Source organism: Cetorhinus maximus, chromosome 19 (genome assembly GCF_964194155.1).
Source record: "Cetorhinus maximus chromosome 19, sCetMax3.hap1.1, whole genome shotgun sequence".
Classification (NCBI taxonomy): Eukaryota; Metazoa; Chordata; class Chondrichthyes; order Lamniformes; family Cetorhinidae; genus Cetorhinus; species Cetorhinus maximus.
The window spans coordinates 82,441,610-82,462,873 of NC_135897.1; the positions used below are offsets into that span (position 1 = coordinate 82,441,610).

The 21,264-nt window shown below is 45.7% G+C and overlaps 1 protein-coding gene and 1 pseudogene across 2 annotated transcripts in view; both read right to left on the minus strand.

The window, feature by feature from the left end:
• Positions 1-1,339: 1,339 nt before the first annotated feature.
• LOC144694094 (transmembrane 4 L6 family member 1-like) lies at positions 1,340-16,903 on the minus strand (annotated as a pseudogene).
• LOC144693973 (glutathione hydrolase-like YwrD proenzyme) overlaps positions 16,221-21,264 on the minus strand; it is a 60,241-nt gene continuing 55,197 nt past the window's right edge. For both annotated transcript variants that reach the window (XM_078564254.1, XM_078564253.1), the window contains one exon: positions 16,221-17,748. In XM_078564254.1, the coding sequence (XP_078420380.1) occupies positions 17,504-17,748 (245 nt within the window). In that variant the 3' untranslated portion in view covers positions 16,221-17,503. The remainder of the gene's footprint in view (positions 17,749-21,264) is intronic.

A 21,264-nucleotide genomic window follows, 5' to 3' on the forward strand; every position in this document is an offset into this window, starting at 1 on the left:
ACTATGACTCCCCAATCTAACTTGACTAGCTCCACCAGCCCACTCCCCACCTGACCCCCCACCGACAATCCCCCCGACTCTCTGCTCCCCCAATCTGACCTGACAATCCTTCACAACCCAATTGCCCCCCAAACCCCCGACTCCCCCTGACCTGACCTGACTAGCCCTCGATCCACCTACCCGCTCACCCACTCTACCCGCCCTACCTACCTACCACCTTACTCAGGTGCCAACCTACCCACTAACCTCACCCACCCTATCCAGTTACACACCTACACATTCACCCATTCACTCATTCACTAACACACTGGAAAGCTATTTCGATGTCCCAAAGCTGTTCAGTGTTGGTGAACCCTTACCAGCTCCAGTGCCACGAGGAAGCAGTTCGATGGAGGGCGGCTGTGCATTTCTGTAGAAACCGGGATCAGAAGCCCCGGCTAGAAGTGTGGAGCAGATCATGACGTAGCAAAGTAGGAGCAGAGCGGCAACCGATGGTGATGGCCACTCCTCGAACGATTCGGGCCACGATCTTTTGCATTGGTTACACTCAGTTCAGGTGAACTGTGCAGAAACCAGCGCTATTCTGCCCCCAAGACATGGGGCTGAATTTTACGTTTGGCGTGTGGGCGTGCGCCCCACACGCCCGAGCGTAATATGATGCGCGATGACATCAGGCGTGCGTCCCGACATCCCTCGCACACTCGTGCGATATTTCGTTCGGTGGGTGTGCGCCGGAGTCGGCTGCACGCCCGCTGATAATTGAAGGACCGACTAAGGCCATTAACAAGCTAATTAAAATCAAATTAATGCTACCCCGTCCAATCTTAAGGTTGGCGGGCAGAGCGAACAGGCCAAGCGGCCTTTATATTTTTTAGGAAACCTCATCCACGAGTGGGATGAGGTTTCCTGAAGCAAATAAACATCAACTAAAAACTTTACTTTTGAATTAAAAAACATGTCCCTGCTCATGTGACGGAGTCACATGAAGGAGACATGTTTTTTTAAAATTTTTACTGCCTTCATTAATTTTTTTAGAAAGCGCTTCAATCTCCCTGAGGCTGCTCCGTGCCTCAGGGCGATTGAAGCGGTCTTTCACGGGCATGCGTGAACTGCGCGCCAGGCCCGCTCACCCTCCTCCCCCTACCTGCACAGATAGCACTCAGCGCTGCCGCTCACGATCCACGCAGGGCGGGCCTTAATTGGCCTGCGTGCGTAAAATCGCGGAGCGGAGTTGATCGCGGGCGGTGGTTGGCTTCCCGACCACCCCCACCCACTCCTGCCAAGCCCGTCCGACGAGGGAAAAATTCTGACCATGAAAAAAAAAATCTAAAATGTGTGATCACCTCTTGGTTGCAGCAACAGTTCCTCCAGATAACCCATTTGTCAACTGAATGAAACACAAGGTTATTTCAATCCCGCTAAGTACCAGGGGAAAGGAAAATAGTGTGACATTCTATGCCACAAAGCGGCTTGGTTCACTATACTAACTCCAGGTAGTGTAGTTAGTGAGATGCCTAGGAAAGGAAACATGTCAAAGGGACAATTACTAGAGCACTATCATGTCCTGTAAGCATCTCACTGAGTCAACACTAAGGCGAATATTCAAATACATTTTTTTTTTAATGTGATGAGGGTTTCTGCCTCTGGCACCTTCTCAGGTTGTGAGTTCCAGATCCCCATTACCCTCTGGGTGAAAAAAATTTTTCCTCACCTCCCTCTAATCCAGCTACATGAAGAGGCTTAGGGAGGGAGTTGCAGTATTGTGTCGTACAAATAGAGGATGTGCAATCCTTGTTAGTGTTCAAGCTGCAAGTTGTGCTGTGCTATGACATCAGCTGATGTTATTTGTTGACCAAGCAAGGTTCTAGAAGGAAACCTGTCTTACTGATTATAACCTTTTTTTTTGTATTTTGAAAATAAGGAGGAAAAGCTACTGACCCCAAAAGTATAGAACTCCACTAACACCTTTAGGATTTTAAACATTACAAGGTTTATTAAAAAGAAAAAAACTTAAGCACATAAGATTAAAGTTACACAGTTGAAACAGCCTTACAAAACATCCCCCCAAAAAATCCCACTTGGTCAGAACATACAAGTAAACTACTTGGTAATAACTCCCTTATAGATTTTTAACCATAAAAGTCCAGTAATATTACCCCTAGATAAAACTGCTATTACTTTAGTAAAGATATACCACACAGCTCCTCAAACACTTCCACTCTGCTGTAGAAATCCAAGAAAGTTCAAAAAACAAACTGCTTTCTGAAATAAAGGCTTTTCTGGTTTAAAACTGGGCGGCTTTCTTCAATTCAAATCCTTCACAACTTTTCAGCACTCCAGCACACAGAAGCTGTCTTTAGTGGGTTCTCTATCACAGCCACCACAACTCAGCTCAACATCTTTTCTTAAATATCCTTCTTCCCTTTCATCTCGGATTCCTCAGCACCTCTTTGAACTCAGCTTTTCCAAAATATGAAGATCTTTCATGTTTTCCTATTGCCTCCACTTTCAGGTCAAATAAAATTTAATAACCATCCCTTGTTTACTTATGAAACCTTTGTAAGTTGTAAAAGTCCCTTAAACTCCTCTTTGAAATTTAACAGCTGAAAAGCCAAGTCCCTACCTATCTGCTAATGCTAATTTTTAAAACCCAGCCTATTTACTTGTAAATCCAACTTCACCATAGCCTCTCATTACAAATGCATGCATCTAGCTCCTTTACCCTTGTATCTCTCAACTCTCACAGACAAACTGTCGCTATTAACCTTCCCCCAGTTTTCTTCATTAATCATGGAGACACACATACATAGCCTTCTTTACAGAATATCATCATATTCTCTAAATATTTTTTAAAATAACATCCATCGTCACGGCTGGTTCAATGGCAATAAAACAATAAATGTGAACTACCACTGTCTGTAAAATGTTGGTTAGTCCAATTTATTGCTGTAATTAAACGGCATTCAAGGTACGATAACAGTTCATTAAAATTTAAGTCTTTTTCCCCTTCTGACCAACTCACCGCTCTTTATAAATGTATTTAATCTACCCATGCAGTGTTCCTATAGATAAGAGCAGATGGATGACCATCAGTGGGGGTGTACCTCAGTGGGGGATGATCAAACCTTTTGTACTCAAAAGCAGACAGGATACTCAGAGTGAAGAGCAAGGCGGCTCTATTCTTTGACTCCCATGCCAACAATGTTGTTACATCTCTGAGGAAGTGAGCTGATGAAATGATAAATCTTTAGACTAAAAGGGCTGGCAGCAAGCCACAAACCAGCTCACAAATGCCATACTGCATCTACTCAATGTACCACACTACAGTCTGTTAAAACTTTCTGTTGCTAAAGTCACATCACTTATCTCCCTCAGTCATTTCTTCCTCACACAACCTATAGCCTTTGGCACTTATACTTGGTGTTACCGACCTACTGCTGTTAAGTTTATCTTATCTTTCTTTTGTGGTTTTGGCGGTGTGCTCTACTATGGGCCTCTAATTTTCACCTATATTCTTACTTAAAGAAAAGCCTCAGCTGTAAAAAAACACATCCAGAATCATAGCTCTGTGTCAAGTACATAGGTCACATCGATATCTGACAAAAAATTCTAATGGATTTCTTCTGCACCCTCTCCAAGGCCCTGATACCCTTCTTAGAACTGAACATAATACTCCATCTGAAGCCTAACTAGTGATTTATAAAGGTTCAATAAAACTTCCTTGATTTTGTGCCTTGCCTCTATTTACAGAGCCTAGGGTCAAAGGCTGCCAATCCTTCAGGATTATCCTATAGTCTTAAGAAACTGAATCATAAATCATGTAATTGAATCATGAGGAGGTTGTTCACTTTCCTATTGATGTGGGAAGAAGATATGTCAATAGGATGCACATATTGGACGATTGATGACAGGAGCATAGGCGTGGGGCTGTGGGACATCAAGCCATAAAACCTCTAGGAATACTTGCAATGAAAGTTGGATCTGACATCTAACAAGGATCTTGAACTTTTTTTTAAAACAGTCTTATCAATTTGTCCTGCCACCTTCAAAGATTTGTGTATTTAACCCCCAGGTCTCTCCATTCCTGCTTTTCCTAAAAGATCCACATTTTAAAAAATTATACAATATAGTTTATACTGCCTCTCCTCTTTCTTCCTCCGAAAATATTGTCACTTCACAATTCCATTTGAATGGTGGAAATACTAAATTTGATTGTTTTTCTGACCTTCTGTAGGTGTTGTTGAAGGGATAACGCCATCCCAGGTCTGTGAGACAGTACGGGCCCTGCAATAAACCCAGAGCCAAAACACTGAAACAGTATCCACCACCAGCCATCCCGATCAGAGCCCCGATAACCGAGGCCTACACCTGGTTGAAAGAGAAGAGGCAACAATTCAGCAATCCTCTCAACCAAACCAATCTGACTTTGTCACCAGGGGAATAAACCAAGAGAATTCTTACTGCACAGCTCTTGCCACAAATCCTGTTCCCACAGCAACCGCAGCAATCATCGTCATTGAGGCCAATGAACATCACTATCGGCAAAATCATCTGCAAATTAAAAAGAAAACAATCCATTAAGTGGTTGTGTTTTGACTGAAATATACCCATGACTGTTTCAGCCAGTCAATAACAGCAACCTCTGTTGGACCAAAATGGCATTTCCATTCCCTCAGATCAGTCAATCTACCATCCCTCTGAATGAGATTGCCATTTCCTGCTGCATCATGAAGTTATTGTTCTGTGGATCACCAACTCTGGCTTCATTGCATTCCTGGAGGTTTCAGCACAATACCTCGTGCTAACCAAACTCCCCAGCATTCTTCAAAGCTAGCTACTCCCTCCCACACTCCTTTTACCTGACTGCACACCAACCCTTCTAACCCAGCTACCCCCACCCCCACTCCTCCAACCCAGCTACCCCCCACTCCTCCAACCCAGCTACCCCCCACTCCTCCAACCCAGCTACCCCCCACTCCTCTAACCCAGTTACCCCCAATCCTCCAATCTAGCTACCCCCACTCCTCCAACCCAGCTACCCCTCCCACTTCTTTAACTCAGCTACCGCACCCCCCAACTCGTCTAACCCAGCTACCCACACTCTCTTTCCCCACCCCCCCCCCACCCCCCAATGAATAAAGGATTGGTTGGCTAACAGGAAGCAGAGAGTAGGGATAGATGGCTCTTTTTTGGATTGGCAAGCTATGACAAGTGGAGTGCCACAGGAATCAGTGTCGGGGCCTCAAATATTTAGAATCTACATCAATAATTTGGATGAAGGGACCGATATATGGTAGCTAAATTTGTTAATGACAGCAAGATAAGTAGGATTATAAGTTATCAAGCGGAAGTAGAGAGTCTGCAAAGCGATATAGACAGGTTAAGTGAATGAGAAAAAATCTGGCAGATGGAGTATAATGTGGGAAAATGTGAACTTGTCCATTTTGGCAGGAAGAATAGAAAAGCAGTATACTATTTAATTGAAGAGAGATTGCAGAACTCGGTGATAGAGAGGATCTGGGTGTCCTGGTACATGAATCACAAGAGATTAATATACAGGTACAGCAAGTGATAGGAAGGCAAATAGAATGTTGGCATTCATTGCAAGGGGCATGGAATATAAAAGTAGGAAAGTTTTACTGCAGCTGTACAGAGCATTTGTGAGACCACATCTGGAATACTGTGTTTAGTTTTGGTCTCCTTATTTGAAAAATACATAACTGCATCAGAAGCAGCACAGAGAAGATTCCCTCGACTTATTCCTGAAATGAGGGGCGTATCTTATGAAGAAAGTTTGGACAGGTTGGGCCAGTACCCATTGGAGTTTAGAAGAATGAGAGGTGATCGTATTGAAACATATAAGATCCTGAACAGATTTGATTGGGTGGATACCAAGAGAGTGTTTCCACATGTGGGAGCGACTAGAACCAGGGGACACAGTTTAAGAATAAGAGGTCTACTGTTTATGATGGAGATGAGAAATTCTCTTCCCCAGAAAGTAGTGGAGGCTGGGTCATTGAATTTATTCAAGGCAGAGTTAGATGGGTTTTTACTAGACAAGGGAATCAAGGGTTATGGGGGCAGACAGCAAAGTGGAGTTGAGACACAACCCGATCAGCCATGATCTTACTGAATGACGGAGCAGGCTCAAAGGGCTGAATGACCTACTCCTGCTCCTAAGTCCTATGTACACTCCTCTGACCCAGCGACCCCACTCTTTCAACCCAGATACCTTTGCATTCCGCTAACCCAGTTACCCCCCACACCACCAACCCAGCTACCCCTTCCAATTCTTCTAACCCAGTTACCCCCCCACACCACCAACCCAGCTACCCTTTCCAATTCCTCTAACCCAGTTACCCCCGACTCTTCCAACCCTTTAAGTAAATTCTTCAGAGGGCGGGAAGAAAGGGGGATGTTCTACCTTTGGGGGCTATCCTTTGCTGATCAGAAGGGAACGGCCCTCCTAAGATAGAACTCTCTCCTTCCTTCCTACCCACCGGAAACCCTGAAACCAACCCCCTCCCAGCACCCCCGCCTCCCCCTCCCTGACCTGCCCAATCTCTCCCTGCCCAAGACCCTGGACTTACCTGGCTCTGGAATCCATGGGCCTTCTTCCTCCTCCTCTTGCAGTCTCGACCGTGCCAACTAACATGCGCTTGGCTACACCAACAACAACTTTCACTTTAATAATATCTTTAAAGTAGTTAAATAGCCCAAGGTGCTTCACAAGAGCATAATCGGACAATGTCTGAAACCAAGCTATTGGAGGAAATATTGCACTAGATGACCAAAAGCTTGGTCAAAGAGATAGGTTTTAAAGAGTGTCTCAAAGGAGGGGGGAGAGAGAGACAGAGAAACAGAGAGAGAGGTAGAGATGCAGAGAAATTCAGGAGGGAATTCCAGGGCTCAGGGTCTAAGCAGCTGAACACATGGCTGTTAATGGTGGAGCGATGGAAATATCATGAATGCACAAGTTGGAATTAGCGGAGCACAGAGGCAGTAGAGAGAGTAGTGTGGATTCACTAGAATTCTATCTGGTTTAAGGAAATACACATATGGAAAGTGAGCTGGAGTTTTTTCATTAGACAAGGGGACATTCAAGGGTGTTTTGGTAGAGGTGTTTAAAATTATGTAGGGATGGGACAAAGTAAAGATACCAACTGATTTCAGTGATTGAGAGACATAGAATGTGGTGGCATCGATATAAAAGACAGAAAAATGGAGAAACTGCATTTAATACAGAGTATTAGTATAATACTATGGGATTCAGGTGCTGCTAATGTGAAAAATAATTACCAACATGGTCTGTTTAGACTGGAGCCTGTTGCAATTATTGTAATTTCTATACAGTGCTATGTTAACCAAGCTAACAATGCCATGAAACAATAGAACTGTAGGGATCGAGACATGACTGTTATGTTGCTGTCCATTCTGTGATCTTTGAAAAGCCAAGTTAAATAATTAAATGAACTGCAGTCAGATTGTTGGCAGAATATGTTTTTCCTTTTAATTTGCTTTGTCGAGATTGGTTTAACGTAGGACAATTTGAATGGCACATTCATCACTGCTGCGTACTTGAGTAACTTCTCACTGAGAACGCTTTCCTTGTGAGCAACGTGATAGCCCCATTACAGTGACCATTAGGTCAGAGGGATCTCGAGTAATTCCAAATGAGCAACTCCACCAAGCTAACTCAGATGCTTATAATTAGACTCATATTGTCTGTCACACAATATAATCAAATTAACTTATTTCCCAAACCATTCATACAGCGCTCTGAAGCTTATTTATAGTTATTGAAAGACTGCAGTGTGTAGGATATTTACTGGCTGCTGATAGCTTGTGTGTTGCTAGGTCCCATGGTTCCTTTGCAAAAGCATTAATGTCCCAAGCCAGAGTGAAAGCTGAAGACTATCGATCTGATTACTCACACTCTTTGTATATTCTTGTTAATCGTCAGTTTTTTTTTGGGATCACCTCCCTATGTGAGTTCAGTCAGTAAGCAGCCATCAAACAACTTGTGACCATTCTTACTACATTGATGTTGGGGGGTGCTGTAATTTAAGATTTATATCTTATATTCCATGATGGAACTATGGTGCTAAAGAATGATTACATTTTGTGTCTGCATCATTTTAACTAATTGAAAGCCTGAGAACAACCAGAAAACATTAAAACGGTCCATTCCAGTTAATGGAATGCAAAATAGTTGCTTCGGTAGAAATTGTTTTCTATGTGTCAAAGTGCCTGAATGTACAGAATATACTTCTAAATAGAATACTGCAGGCAATAAGCCCAGCTACTTCTGCTTCATGGGGGAATGAGATGCTAGGAACACTCTGGGTGGATGAATTAAAATGGGCTGCATGGCTTTCCACATCTGTAATTATCTTGTGAGCATTGTTACAATCCCCATAGAGACCAATAGCTTTTAAGAGATTTGTATTCCCCAGTGACCGACAGAAAAAATCACGTGACAAGATTTCACGTTTCAAGACTTTTACTGTAACAATCTAAAATCAACCTAGACTAAACATTACTTAATTGTCCCACCTTCAGGTTGATCCTCCACCACAAGGTACCTCAGGGATTATAACCCATTGTTGGTGATTCCTAACTAGAAGAGCAGCACATTGACCATGGTTGTTAATTGTATATTAATTGTGCTTAATTGTATGCAAGTAGTGTGCATGAACTAGGCATTCATTTGAGCCCCCTACAACTAGACACAGACTGAGACTGTGGCTGCTGGGTTGGGAGGCATATGCTTGTAATGTGTAACTCTTCAAATAAATATAAAAGTGTGTAAAGACTTGTTCCAGTTCTATCCTTCACCAACTGGTAATGAATAATGGTAATGGAGCATGGTTGCCCAAAGATGAAGGTTGGAAGCTAAGAAAAAGATTTTCGAACAGAGAACTATAATGCTGCTTCTGAAGAGCCATGAGTTTATGATTACAACACGGAAACCATGAAAATAAAATTTAGCAGAATTGATTTGGTTGAGTTGCAAATTCATGTAAATATTTTTAAAATACTAAAAATATAGAACCGTCGCTCCACATGATGTGACTACATTACCAGTGTGAGGAATATCTACTGCCACCCGTGGGTAGTCTGATGTTACACACGGATCTTACATACCAACTTCCACAAGCACAGGTTCCAGTACAGAAAGATAGGAATGTAAAAACACACTGGATTAAATAAACCACAAAGATGGTGAAAAAAAAAATCCAAAATTTGTAGTCCTCCTTTAAAAAAAAAGGCATCACTGTGGTATTGTTCGTTTAGATGGGTGACTGGCAAATTCAGTATTTCAGACCATCTGACACAGAGGGATTTCGATGTAATGTGTTTAAAGTAGTGCTATTGACCCAGTTGTTGCTGTCAAGGGATTTAATTCATCGGAAAGCAGACAGGCAGGTGTAGATTAGAATTTTGACCAGGTGTCTGGATCAGTGCCCTCAAGACCTTGTGGGGGGAAATGGTCTGGTGATTATTCATAAGTCTTGCTCCTGCCTCAACTCTCTGATCTGAACTGAGCAGTCATTGCCAAGTTAGGTAGGTTGATTCTGTTCGGGGAGAAGGGCAAGGAGGTAGTATGGTTTCATTGAAAGCTGACCTCAGAGGTAATGAGGCAGTAAAGTGCTGTAAGAAGCGCTGTGGGAACAGATGTTTCTTCAGTGGTCTTTGTGTTAATTGTATTTAATAGTATGCAGGTGATGGGCATTAACTGTGGTTTCAATTGTGCCCCTGCAAAAAAATGGAAAAGACTGAAACTGTGGGATTTGGGTGAGGGTGCATGTTTGTAATTTGTTTCTCTGCAAATAAATGCTCAGAAAAGTGTGTAAAGATTGGCTCCAGTTCTATCCTTGACCATCTGGTTTTCTGGAATAGAGCGTTGTTGCCTAAAGGTGAAGGTTGGAAACTAAAAGGCGGAATTTTACCCTCCCAGTGGGTGGGTTTGCAGGCTGGTGGGGGAGGTCCATAAAATGCCATGGATGCCTATCCGTTTGCCCCTGCCCCCCAACACAATTTTACAAGCAGTGGGGCAGCTCTTTTGCCAATTGAGGGACTTAAGTAGCCCGCACCACTATTTCATGGGTGGCAGGCTGAGGTTGGCAACAGGTAGGAAACAAGTAACACTGCTTGAGCATCAGGCGGCAAAGGCAGGGAGTTTCCTCCTTTATGGGCCCGTTTCGATTGGAGGCCAACCCCACTCAAGCTCCAGAAAGCCCCCCGCTCCCCCTCCCACACTTGCCCCTGATTCCTCTCACCCAGCCTGGCAACCTGGCCCTGGCGATAAACCCCTCCACCCCACTCAAGTACCTTGCATCCAGCTCCAGCGACATATGTGCAGTTCCAGCATTGGCCACCGCTCCTGATTGGTCGTCAACACTTGGAGGCAGGCCTTCCTCCCAGGAAGTCTCGTCTCAAGGCAATTAATGTCCCAACGGATGTTAAGCGTCAGAATTGGGTTGAGTGGAAGATATGCCTGTTTCTGCATCCTCCCACAACATTCCAGACAGAAAACTAAAATCCTAGTGGCCATTGTGGAAAATGACAAAAAGCAAGGGTAAACTGTCAGGGTACGTTTACCAACTGATGTTCTTGGAGTTTGAACCATATCACCAGTGGAAGAATGAAGCAGATATTTGGACACAAGTTATGTTCTCATCAATGAGTAAACAAGGTATGCCCTTGGCATGGTCACTTCCTACAAGAAGTAACATCAGCAGTATCTTGAGAGCTAGATGTCCAGCTGTTGGATAATTATGGAGGTTTGGACCTTGGATTAGCATTCTTGGATGAAGTTTGCAAACCCAACTAATCCAGCATGGGAAGCGGTGGCAGTGGTGGTCAGCACCAGTCCCCTGTAAAAGAGGACAGCCACCCAGTGTCGCAACAGGCTGAATGGTCTCCTCTGTTCCACCAGGGTAAGTCACTCTTCTCATCACTCCTAACTCAGACACTCACAATCCCATCACACATCCACAGGGCCCTCACTCACCGCCAGTGCAAGGGACATCACCATTCACTCTTTCACACACACGGTCATTGTCCTCATCCCGTCCATGGGACTACTCACTACCCACACAGGCGAGGCATGCTTTTCATCTGGCCCGGCAGGCGTCCTGAGACACTCTCCCCATCTCTATCCATGTAGGACAAACTGGCTCACAACAGGAGGGAAAGGTCACAGACAGGTGGAGGGATGCCAGAGATCAAAGTTCTGACAGAATTCGAAAACAGAGCCATCCAGCTGGCCGGCGATGACCGGGACTGGTCCTGTGCTGACGGTGAGATCGGCGCTGCTCCACCAAGTGAGGATCCAGCAGTGCAACATACATCAGACAACCATGCTGTGAGTGATATGCCCCCTTTCACAGCCACTGCCATGCACTAATTATCTCCCCTCGCTTTCGCAGGCACATCTGGGAAACAGCCAACAGAATCCATGACCCAGGGCCTCCAATCAAGCCCCAAAGAAACCTCTGAGGAGGAATCTGAAGGCAGCCTCCCTGAAGTCCTGTCACAGCGTCACCTACACCCTCTACCAGCGCAGAGAGACACACACCTCGGTGAGACCTAGCTTTAGAGTAGCCTCGGGATCACAATCTGGTGAGCACATCGCACTCTCTGATCTACAGCACGTGCAGGCAGGGACTTCCCAGGTGCCCAGCACTCAGAGGCTGCTGGAGGCCAGAATGTTGCTGAGTCCGAGTCAGATGACGAGCCTCTGGACTCAGTCATGTCACAGTTGCTGGAGCTGCAAAGACAAGCTCGGGAACATCAGGAATGGGTGTCTGCTGCACTCCTCAGATCCCAAGGCACGATGGAGGAGCCTGTCTGTCTTCAGGCTGAGGTGATAGCGCCGGCATTGCAACGCACTGAGGTCAACACTGGCAGGATGGCAGCCACAATGGAGACCTTGGTCCAGGATGTCACTCCTGCACTGGGGCTTAACTCCATCGCTGATGCCATAGTTGGCCTCCGACAGTGTGTATGCGAGAGGGGTGATGGGCAGCTTGATCTCACTCCAGCTACCCCTTTCGCTCACGGAGTCAGCCAGGGGCCCTCGGGCACCAATAGGGAGGAGGATCAGCAGGTGCACACTCCAGGCCCATCCACCCAGGTCACTCCAGGAGTGACCGGCCCATCTGACCCCCCTCTTCCTGTGACCTCCACAGCTCCAGCTTCACAGGCTGAGGAGGGTGCCACTGCCACACAGGACCCCAAAAGCAGGCTGAGGCCCACCAATCTCGACCCTCCAGAGGACGCCCGCCAAAGTCATCACAGACGGGGCATCACAGTCAGCAGGCTGCCTCCACCTCTGCTGTGGATGTCCGGGGAGCACTAAAGATGTAGCGGCAGGGTTAGGACAGTTAGGTAAAAGTAATTGCACAGCCTGGCCACGGGTGTTGATCACTTGTACACACTGTTCACTATTGTCAGTAAACTCCTAAGAATGTCTCCCTGCCTGTGGCTTCTTGATCTGATGAGCAGTGTTCTTGTCACTCAGATGTGAAACATTTCTGCACGAGATAAAAGGCAGGTGTCTCAGTCCAGGGCCTCTTCCCTGTGCGGCCTTCAGACCACAGTGATGGCCCAGCCTCACACTCCCTGGAAACATTACTGATGCCTGCACCTCAGCAGTGCTGATCATTGCTGCCAGGATGTAGTGGGCAGGTGCCACAGAGTTCTCTCATTCTCTCTGTGTGCTCTCAGCACCTTTAAGGTGGGGCTGGCCCCCATCACACCAGCATCTGCGACCAGTGAAGCTGTGTATCAGTGTTATGACACAGCAGTTGGTAAAGGTGGTTATTTAAAATCCCAGAGGGAAACTTTAAACAAATGTCATAACATATATTGGTATGTTTGAGATGCAACTCTGAATTCAGAAATGAAACCACCAAGCATCCAGAGGTTTTAATATATAAATTAAATTAAACATTTATTCATTTTAATAAGAAATTGAACACATACACGTCTACAAATTACTACCATAATAACTATTAAACAAATGCCCAAATTAATCACTCCCAGGTAATCTTCCCCAAGGCAACAATATCCCATAGACGTAAACAGACACCAGGCAAAGCACATTTTACGAATTCAAAATGAGGTTCCTTTTAATTTGTTTCCTTTGCAGACAATTGTAGGCCTACAAGCACTTAGATGTCACATGCTTCTAACTTCCACACACAAAACTCTTCTGTATATACCTAGCCTTCCCTTTGATTTTAAATTCTCATTGTATCGTACTAACCCTTTGAACTCCTTATAAAATAAAACCCCTGTCATTGTACCAATTTTATTAGTAATATAAACACATTGCTTGGTGTCTCCTAGCTAGGTGCAAGAATTCACCCCGAGTCTTTGAATGGTTTATTCAACAAAATGCAAATGTACTTCCTACCTTACTGTTTACATCTCAAAACCTATACACATCAGAGCACCCAAGCTAGCTGGCCTTAATCCAATTAAGACACACAGGCACACCCACAGACACAGGCCCCATTACAAGTCCAATTTAAAATAATTTCCAATAACATTATATACATTAATAGCTTCATGACAACCTGCTCCTGAAGGGCTGACGTGCTGAAGCCGGACCCAACATCAGGTGCATCTGAAGTTCCATGACTCTGTCTCTGAGATGGCCCTGATCATGGAGCGAAAACGAGCTGCCCTCAGCCCAACAGGAGTCAGACATTCTCAGAGGCTGTGTGAAGATCTATGGAGTGTCCTCACTGCATGTCATCATTATCCTCCTGCAATTGAGTGACTATTAGGGCCTCCACTGCATCTCCATGGCAGGAGCATTCTCACAGAGGGTATTGGCACTGCCATAAGCCAGACTGGAGTCAAACTTTCACAACTGTGATGTGAGGATCTATGGGGACACCTCACTGCATGTCATCATCATCCTCCACAAATCTGGCAGGTATGAGGGCCCCCGAGCATACCTCCCTCATATAGTCTGTGCGAGAGCCTCATCCCATCAAAGTCATTACCAAGGACCCCCTCACCCTCACCCCCATCAGCATCCTTCTCATCCGAGTATACCTCCAGCTCCTCCATCTCCTCAGCCAGCTCCTCTTCCCGTTGCAGCGCCAGGTTGTAAAGGGAGCAGCAGATGACGACGTGCGTGACACCCTCTGCGGCCTGTATTGCAGGGCTCCACCAGACCGGTCCAGGCACTGGAACCGCATCTTCATGGTCTGCTCCCCCAAGTTGTGAGCTGCTGAATGAGCCTCATTATAGCGTCGCTCTGCTGCAGTCTGAGGCCGTCGCACGGCTGTCATCAGCCACGACCTCTGCGGGTAGCCCTTGTCCCCAAGGAGCCAACCCTAAGCCTCTGTGGACCCTGGAAGACATCAGGGATCTGCGAGCGACTCAGGATGTAGGCATCATGCACACTCCCCGGAAACCGTGCGCATACCTGCAGGATGTGTTTCTGGTGGTCATGTATCAGCTGCACGTTCAGTGAGTGGAAGCCCTTGTGGTTGACGAAGTCCACTGAGTGTAGTGACGGAGACCTGAGCGCCACATGAGTGCGGTCAATCGCACCTGTGGGAATCCCGAGATCAGGGCGAATCCAATGGCTTTTGCATCCTGGCTGTCCCGGTCCCGGATGAAATGCACTAAGTTGTGTACCATGGAGAAGATGGCATCCGTGACCTCATGGATGCATTTGTGGATGGCAAATTGTGAAATCCCACAGAGCCCTGAAAGGAGCCACTGGCATAGAAATTGAGCACCACGGTCACTTTCACAGCCATTGGCATTAGATGCCCTCCATGTCCCCTTGGCACCAAGTCCTGCAGTAAGTGGCGGATGTGAGCCACCAGGTCCCTGGACATGTGCAGTCGTCGGCGATGCTGGTTCTCAGTCATCTGCAGGAATGGCAGACGGCATCTCTAGACCCTGGATGTAGCTAGGTGCTGACCAGCCACGGCTCGCTGTCGCTCCTGGGCAGCGTGTGCGGGAGTCCCTGTTGCCCCTCCTTCACGAGGTTGCTGCTCCTGACTTTGCACAGCCAAGAGCCTCAGTCACTCTCTCCTCCGTCTTCTACGGTCTCTGTAGGCCATCAGGCATACAGCTAGGATCCATGGTCTTGACATGGTCCTCTTGCAGCATGGAAGAGATAGAGACGTGGTTGTCATGGCTGTACTTAGCACCTTTCCTGGCCCTGTGTGACTGCCCCTTAATGCTTCCCGGAGAGTGCTGGTCACCCCTCGGATGACCAGCGGTGAGTGCGCTGCATGGCTGCCCTGTCAACCTGAGATGCAGGGGACACTGGTCCAAAGCAGGATGCTGAGATTGCAAGGGGCTGTGAGCACCTCCAGCAGTTACTGCTACATGGCCAGCGTTGGCGAGGAGATTGTACAACTTGTGCAGGCCAACTGCTCCGCGGTCGAATAAAGTGGTGGCGGACTCGAAGCCTGTGCCGGGGGTATGGGGGCAGTGGGGGGGGGGAGGGGGGTGGGGTAAGGTATGGAGCGATTGGTGGCCCTTTGGTGCCTCCACATTGCTTGCATGGACGGGCAGGCTAAGGGCCTGACCCCAATCATATCACTGTGGCTGCGCCTGATCTGCCTCAGTTGCAAAGACCTGGTCAGTTTATACAGGTGTCCCTAATGCGTGGGTCACTCCCCTCGATTACCCCACCCCCCACCTCGATGGCCTGTGCGCAGGATGCAGCGCCAGGGCAGCACTTGACCCCCCCACCGACAACGGTCGCCTCCGAGGCTGGGCAGCACTTGCCCCCAGACACCCCCCCACCAAAGCAGTCGCCTCCGGGGCCGGGCATCAGTTTTCCCCAGCCCCACCTCCCCCTGGCGCTCCTGAGGCCTGTAAACAAAGGGCGAGCTGTGGAGAACGCTGCTGCTCACACCTCAGTTCCCCCAAAGAGCCTGGTGGGACTGCCTTTTACAATTAGCTCCCCGCCGACTGATGGCAGGAAACACGGCCAGGCCTCGGTGAGCTGAGTGGATGATCGCGACCTGCCTTCGCGCCGTTGTGAAGCAAGTTGCGCCATGTTTTCCGCTCACGCCACCTTATCACGCCCACCACCAGCAGGCTCGGGAAATTCCGCAAGAGTCTAAACCAGGAAGTATCAATTAGATTTAATTCACTGTAAAATTATCTACAGGAAGCAAAATAAAGAAGGGGAACGGTAGGATAGAGAAATTTAGGAAACAGAAATAAAAAGTATTAAAAAATGTTTAATTTTTATTTTCATCAAATCTCTAACAGCAATTTAATTCCAAAGGACTGAGAATCCATACTTGTACTTTTAAATTTTCACTGCCAGAGAAGTTGTATGTCAATAATTATCACTGAACATGCTGATAAAAATTCACAACTTCTTCTGGTATATTTCATGGGTAACCACTGGGAATGTGCAGCAACTTCACGTCCTTACACAGATTTAAATGCCTCTTTTATTGGCGAGGTTCTATTATAGGGCAGCCTATGGAGGAACAGGGTAACTTAGACAGCAACTTTCGGATTTCCATGTTTAACTGAGCAGGCGCAGACTCCGGGAGTTGCTTTTCAATTTGCTCCATATCCACAGTGAGCACAGCCAGCCTCAGCATCATTTTCAATGCAAAAATCTAGCCCATTATCTATCAAGAAAGAATAGGCTTGCACAGCATTATTGCTTTTCGAGTCTCTTCAGTGCCTGTGACTGGGAAGGCACTGAAGTCAAGTGTCTATGCACAGTCTCCCACTCCAGCTCACTCTTTCCCAAGTCTTCAGGACTCCTTTCCTCTTTCCCGTCACCAGGCAGTGGGCTTTTCGAACCAAACCTGCCATCACCTAAGCACATCATCTTAATATACCGTAATTTCTCTTCTGGTCTTCTCAAACCAGCGTTCTTCCACATGGCTCTTGGGCTTTCAACCTTAGCTTCTCACTGTAAAATAACTTGTGTTGAGTGCTTCTTGCTGACTTTATAGGTGGAGCCGCTCTTCACAAGAGTCTTTTAGCTTCTATTTTGGAAATCACCAAACCCATTCTGGACCGTAAGATTTAAAGAATAACGAGAAATTTTATTTCACCAGCCTATTTCTACATACGAACGTCATGTTTGAATGTAGAAATACGCTGGTTAAATAAAAATTAGATGTGATTAATTGCGAGTGTTTTCTGCTGAAACAGCCTTATTTTGTTTCTCGTTGTGTTGCCACATGTGCACAAAAATGGCTGCTGCATGGCCCTGATTTTCAGCAGTTGCAACACTTTAAAGCAATTCATTGGATGTTGATACACTTTGATGCTTTTCTTTGGGACGTGATAACGCGCTATGTCATTGCTACGCTCTCTCTCTCTTTCTTCTTAAAGCTTAATTTCATATCATGCACAACACTGAAGGTGATGAGAAGCACATAAAACAATAACAGTCAATGAGATAAACCTGGGACTGATCAACTAAACATTACAATACCAATCCTAAATTCATCCTAAATCATATTTGCAAAGTAACCTAGAATCCAATTGCGCAACCATCTGCTCGAGGATCAGATCCAGCCCATAATACTTCCTGGCTATCCTCAGCAACAAGGGCGCGCTGTGATTCCCACCATGTTCCCTTGGTGATAATCTGACCACGTCCAAACAGAGACCTGTCATGTCCACAAACTGGCCAATGGACATTGTGACCTCTTGCTATCAGGTCCTGTGTGGCAGACTGGGAGATCCCCTCTTCCAATGAGAGTTTCCAGGTACCATCTGCATAGAAAGAGACATTAGTTGCCCTCTTGTTCTTCATGACTTGTGTGCAACAGCGTATTTGCTTCAATCAATATGGATCATTAGCACAATCTTCACTTTATATATATATACATATATATGTTTTGCATATATTTAAAGGGAAACTGGTTGTGTTCTGAGAAAGTTCATGAAAAATGGCAACATTTAACCATTGCTAGCTGACAACACCAATGGGGAAGATTCCTGGGCTGTACATGTTGAAGGGTATCTGAAAGACGTTACACGATTGAAAGACACTCAACTGCCGGAGAAGAAGGTTTGCAAAACTCTAAAGAGGGGCCTATAAGTGAAGATTACCTTTTTTTATTTGTTCATGGAATGTGGATATCATCGGCAAGGCCAGCATTTGTGGCCCATCCCTAATTGCCCTGGAAAAGGTGCTGGTGAGCCATTTTCTTGAATCACTGCAGTCCATATGGTTTAGGTACCTCCACAGTACTGTTAGGAAGGGGGTTCTAGAATTTTGACTCAGCAACAGGGAAGAAACAGCAATATAAGTCAGGGTAGTGTGTGGCCTATCTGCTGAATCTATGTATTTTATTAAAGGTTCTTAAAAAGTTGGAGGGAGTGCACCTCTATATTGAAGCACCCTCCCTTCCCTTACAAGCCTGCTGCTCTTCTCAAGCTGGAAGGCCTTTGATTGGCCCTTCAGTTTCAAGAGCCCGCCTATCATCCTTAATTGGGCAGTGAACCTTCTCTCTGGCCTTTAACTGGGAAAATAACTGTTTTCACCCCCCACCACGCCCCCTCCTTCCCGAGCCAGTTTCCGGACCAGGGAATAGTCCTCCAACCCTCTGTTTCCCACCTCTGGAGGGGAAATCCAGCCCTTAAGTGCAAAACCTAGGCTGATACTTCAATGCAGTGCTGAGGGATTGCCGCACTGTCGAAAGTGCCATCTCTCCAATCAGACGTTAAACAGACGTCCTGTCTGCCATCTCAGGTCGGCACAAATAATCCCATGTTGCCATTTTGAGGAAAAGTTGGGGAGTTCTTTGTGTGCTGGTCAACATTTATCCCTCAGCTAACAAAACTAAAACGGACTATCTAGTCATCGGAATGTTGTGTGTGGGATCTTGCTGTGTGTAAATTGGCTGCCGCGTTTCCTACTTTGCAACAGTAGCTTCACTTCAACAAATGATTTAATTGGTTGTGAAGCACTTTGAGGCGTCCTGAGGAAAGACGTTAAACAACTTTTCTTTCAGCGGGTGTCCGTTCTGGCAGCCAATCAGAGAGAGAGGTGAAAACAGGGAAGGAGGCAGTCGACCTTCTCCATCTATCCAAATTATACCAAAATAAATGTTGGCGGAGGTGGGAGTGAAGACCCCACTCCTTCTGACTCATGTATTTGAGGCAGGGGCCAAGGAATTCAGTTCAAATACTAGCATGCTTGTAGGCTTTGTTTGTACATGAACTGTACATGAACTCTCTCCTCCATCCCCACCCCCTTTCTGATTTTTCCCCCTCCTTTTTGTTTTTTCCAATAATTTATATAGATTTTTCTTTTCCCACCTATTTCCATTATTTTTAAATGTATTTCCACCCATTGTTTTATCTCTACCTTTTAGCCTTTTTCGATTCCTCCACCCCACCCCACCCCCACTAGGGCTATCTGTACCTTGCTCGTCCTGCTTTCTACCCTTAATTAGCACATTCCTTTAGATAATATCACCACCTTCAACACCTCTTTGACCTTTTGTCTGTGACATCTTTTGGTTATCTCCACTTATCACTGTCCCTCTATCCTGCTCTCTTGTCCCAACCCCCCGCCCCCCTCTTAAACCAGCTTATATTTCACCCCTTTTCTATTTTTCCTTAGTTCTGTTGAAGAGTCATGCGGACTCGAAACGTTAACTGTGCTCCCTTCCACAGATGCTGCCAGACCTGCTGAGTTTTTCCAGGTATTTTTGTTTTTGCCTGCAGTTTAGTATAATAGGCCCAATTACTAGCACTCTCATGTCTGGGAGGTTGTGGGTTCAATTTCCACTCAAGGACACAAGTGTTTAGGCTAACATTCCAAACAATACTTGGGAGTTGCTGTCTTTCAGATGAGATGTTAAGTCAAGGCCTTGTCTGCCGGCGGATGGGTATAAAAGAATCCACTGCACTATTTCAAAAGCCAGGGAATTATCCCTGGTATCCTGGCCAATATTGATCCTCAAACACAGATTGTCACATTGCTGTTGGTGGGAGCTTGCTGTGTACAAATTGGCTGCAGTACTTCCCACATTACAACAGTGACTACACTTCAAAAGGACTTCAATGGCTGTCAAGTGATTTGGGATGTCCTGAGATCATGAAAGGTGCTATATAAACGCAAATCTTTCTTCTTTACAAGTGATTATTATTTTCTATCTTGCAAGAAGGGATAGTTAAGTCTAACGTCTACCGTGTGTCATTGTCACCGTTCATTTATCCGTTTACTGTATAATATATCTGTACAGCAGTTGTTAGTCTAAACTACGGTCTAGCAGGGTGCTTATTCTGCATATGCTGGAATCAGGATTTTCTGTTCAATCCCAGGGCTTGCTGCAAACGATTCAGATATCGGCTGGGTACAATGCAGGGAGAGAGAAGTTATCTATGTGCCTGGTCTAAGATGCTGGGCAGAGTCAGCACCCTAAAATGTAGCAACATCCCCTGTTCTCATGACACTCTTTATATACTCATTCCCTGCAATGTGAATGTCACCAGCTATCACAAGTTCGATTGAATATGAAGGCAGTCACAACCTTCACTCAGCAACCAGAATAAATCAATAAATCCAGGCTGTTGCCCTAGAGGTTTAATCAGGTCTTTTAAAAGTTTCAACACAATGTACTTAGAACCTAGACCTACTGAACAACAAATACTATGACTGAAAGTAATATGTTGATATGTTGATAAGTATTTTCGATAAGGTTGAATCCAGCACTTCACAATTTAAAAAGTTAGCCAAAAGTGCATTAGAGTGTCAGCATTGGCTCAGCACTTTTATCTCTGTGTCAGGAAGTTAGGGGTTCAAATCCCACACAGAAACTTGAGCACATACACTAGGCTGATACTCCAGTGCCATGATGTGGGAGTGCTGCACTGACAGTCGGAGGTAAGATATTAACTTTCAGGTGAGATATTAAACAAAGGCGCTGTCTGCCTTCTCACATGGATGGAAGAGATCTCATGGCACTAAATGATGAAAAGAAGGGGAATTCTCCCCAGTGTTCAGGCCAATATTTGCTCCCTCAATAAACGATACTAAAGCAGATCATCTGGCCAATACCTTTTTGCTGTTTTGTGGGAGTTTACTGTGCACCAATTGGCTGCCTCATTTCTCTATGTTGGAACAGTGACTGTACATGAAAAATAAAGCTCATTGGCTGTAAAGCGCTTTGGGATGTCTTAAGATTGCGAAAGGTGCTATATAAATGCAAGTTCTTTCCTCAGACTGATCTGGTAACATCATGTCCTGTTCCCCGTGCCTGTCTCTCTCCTGCAAAT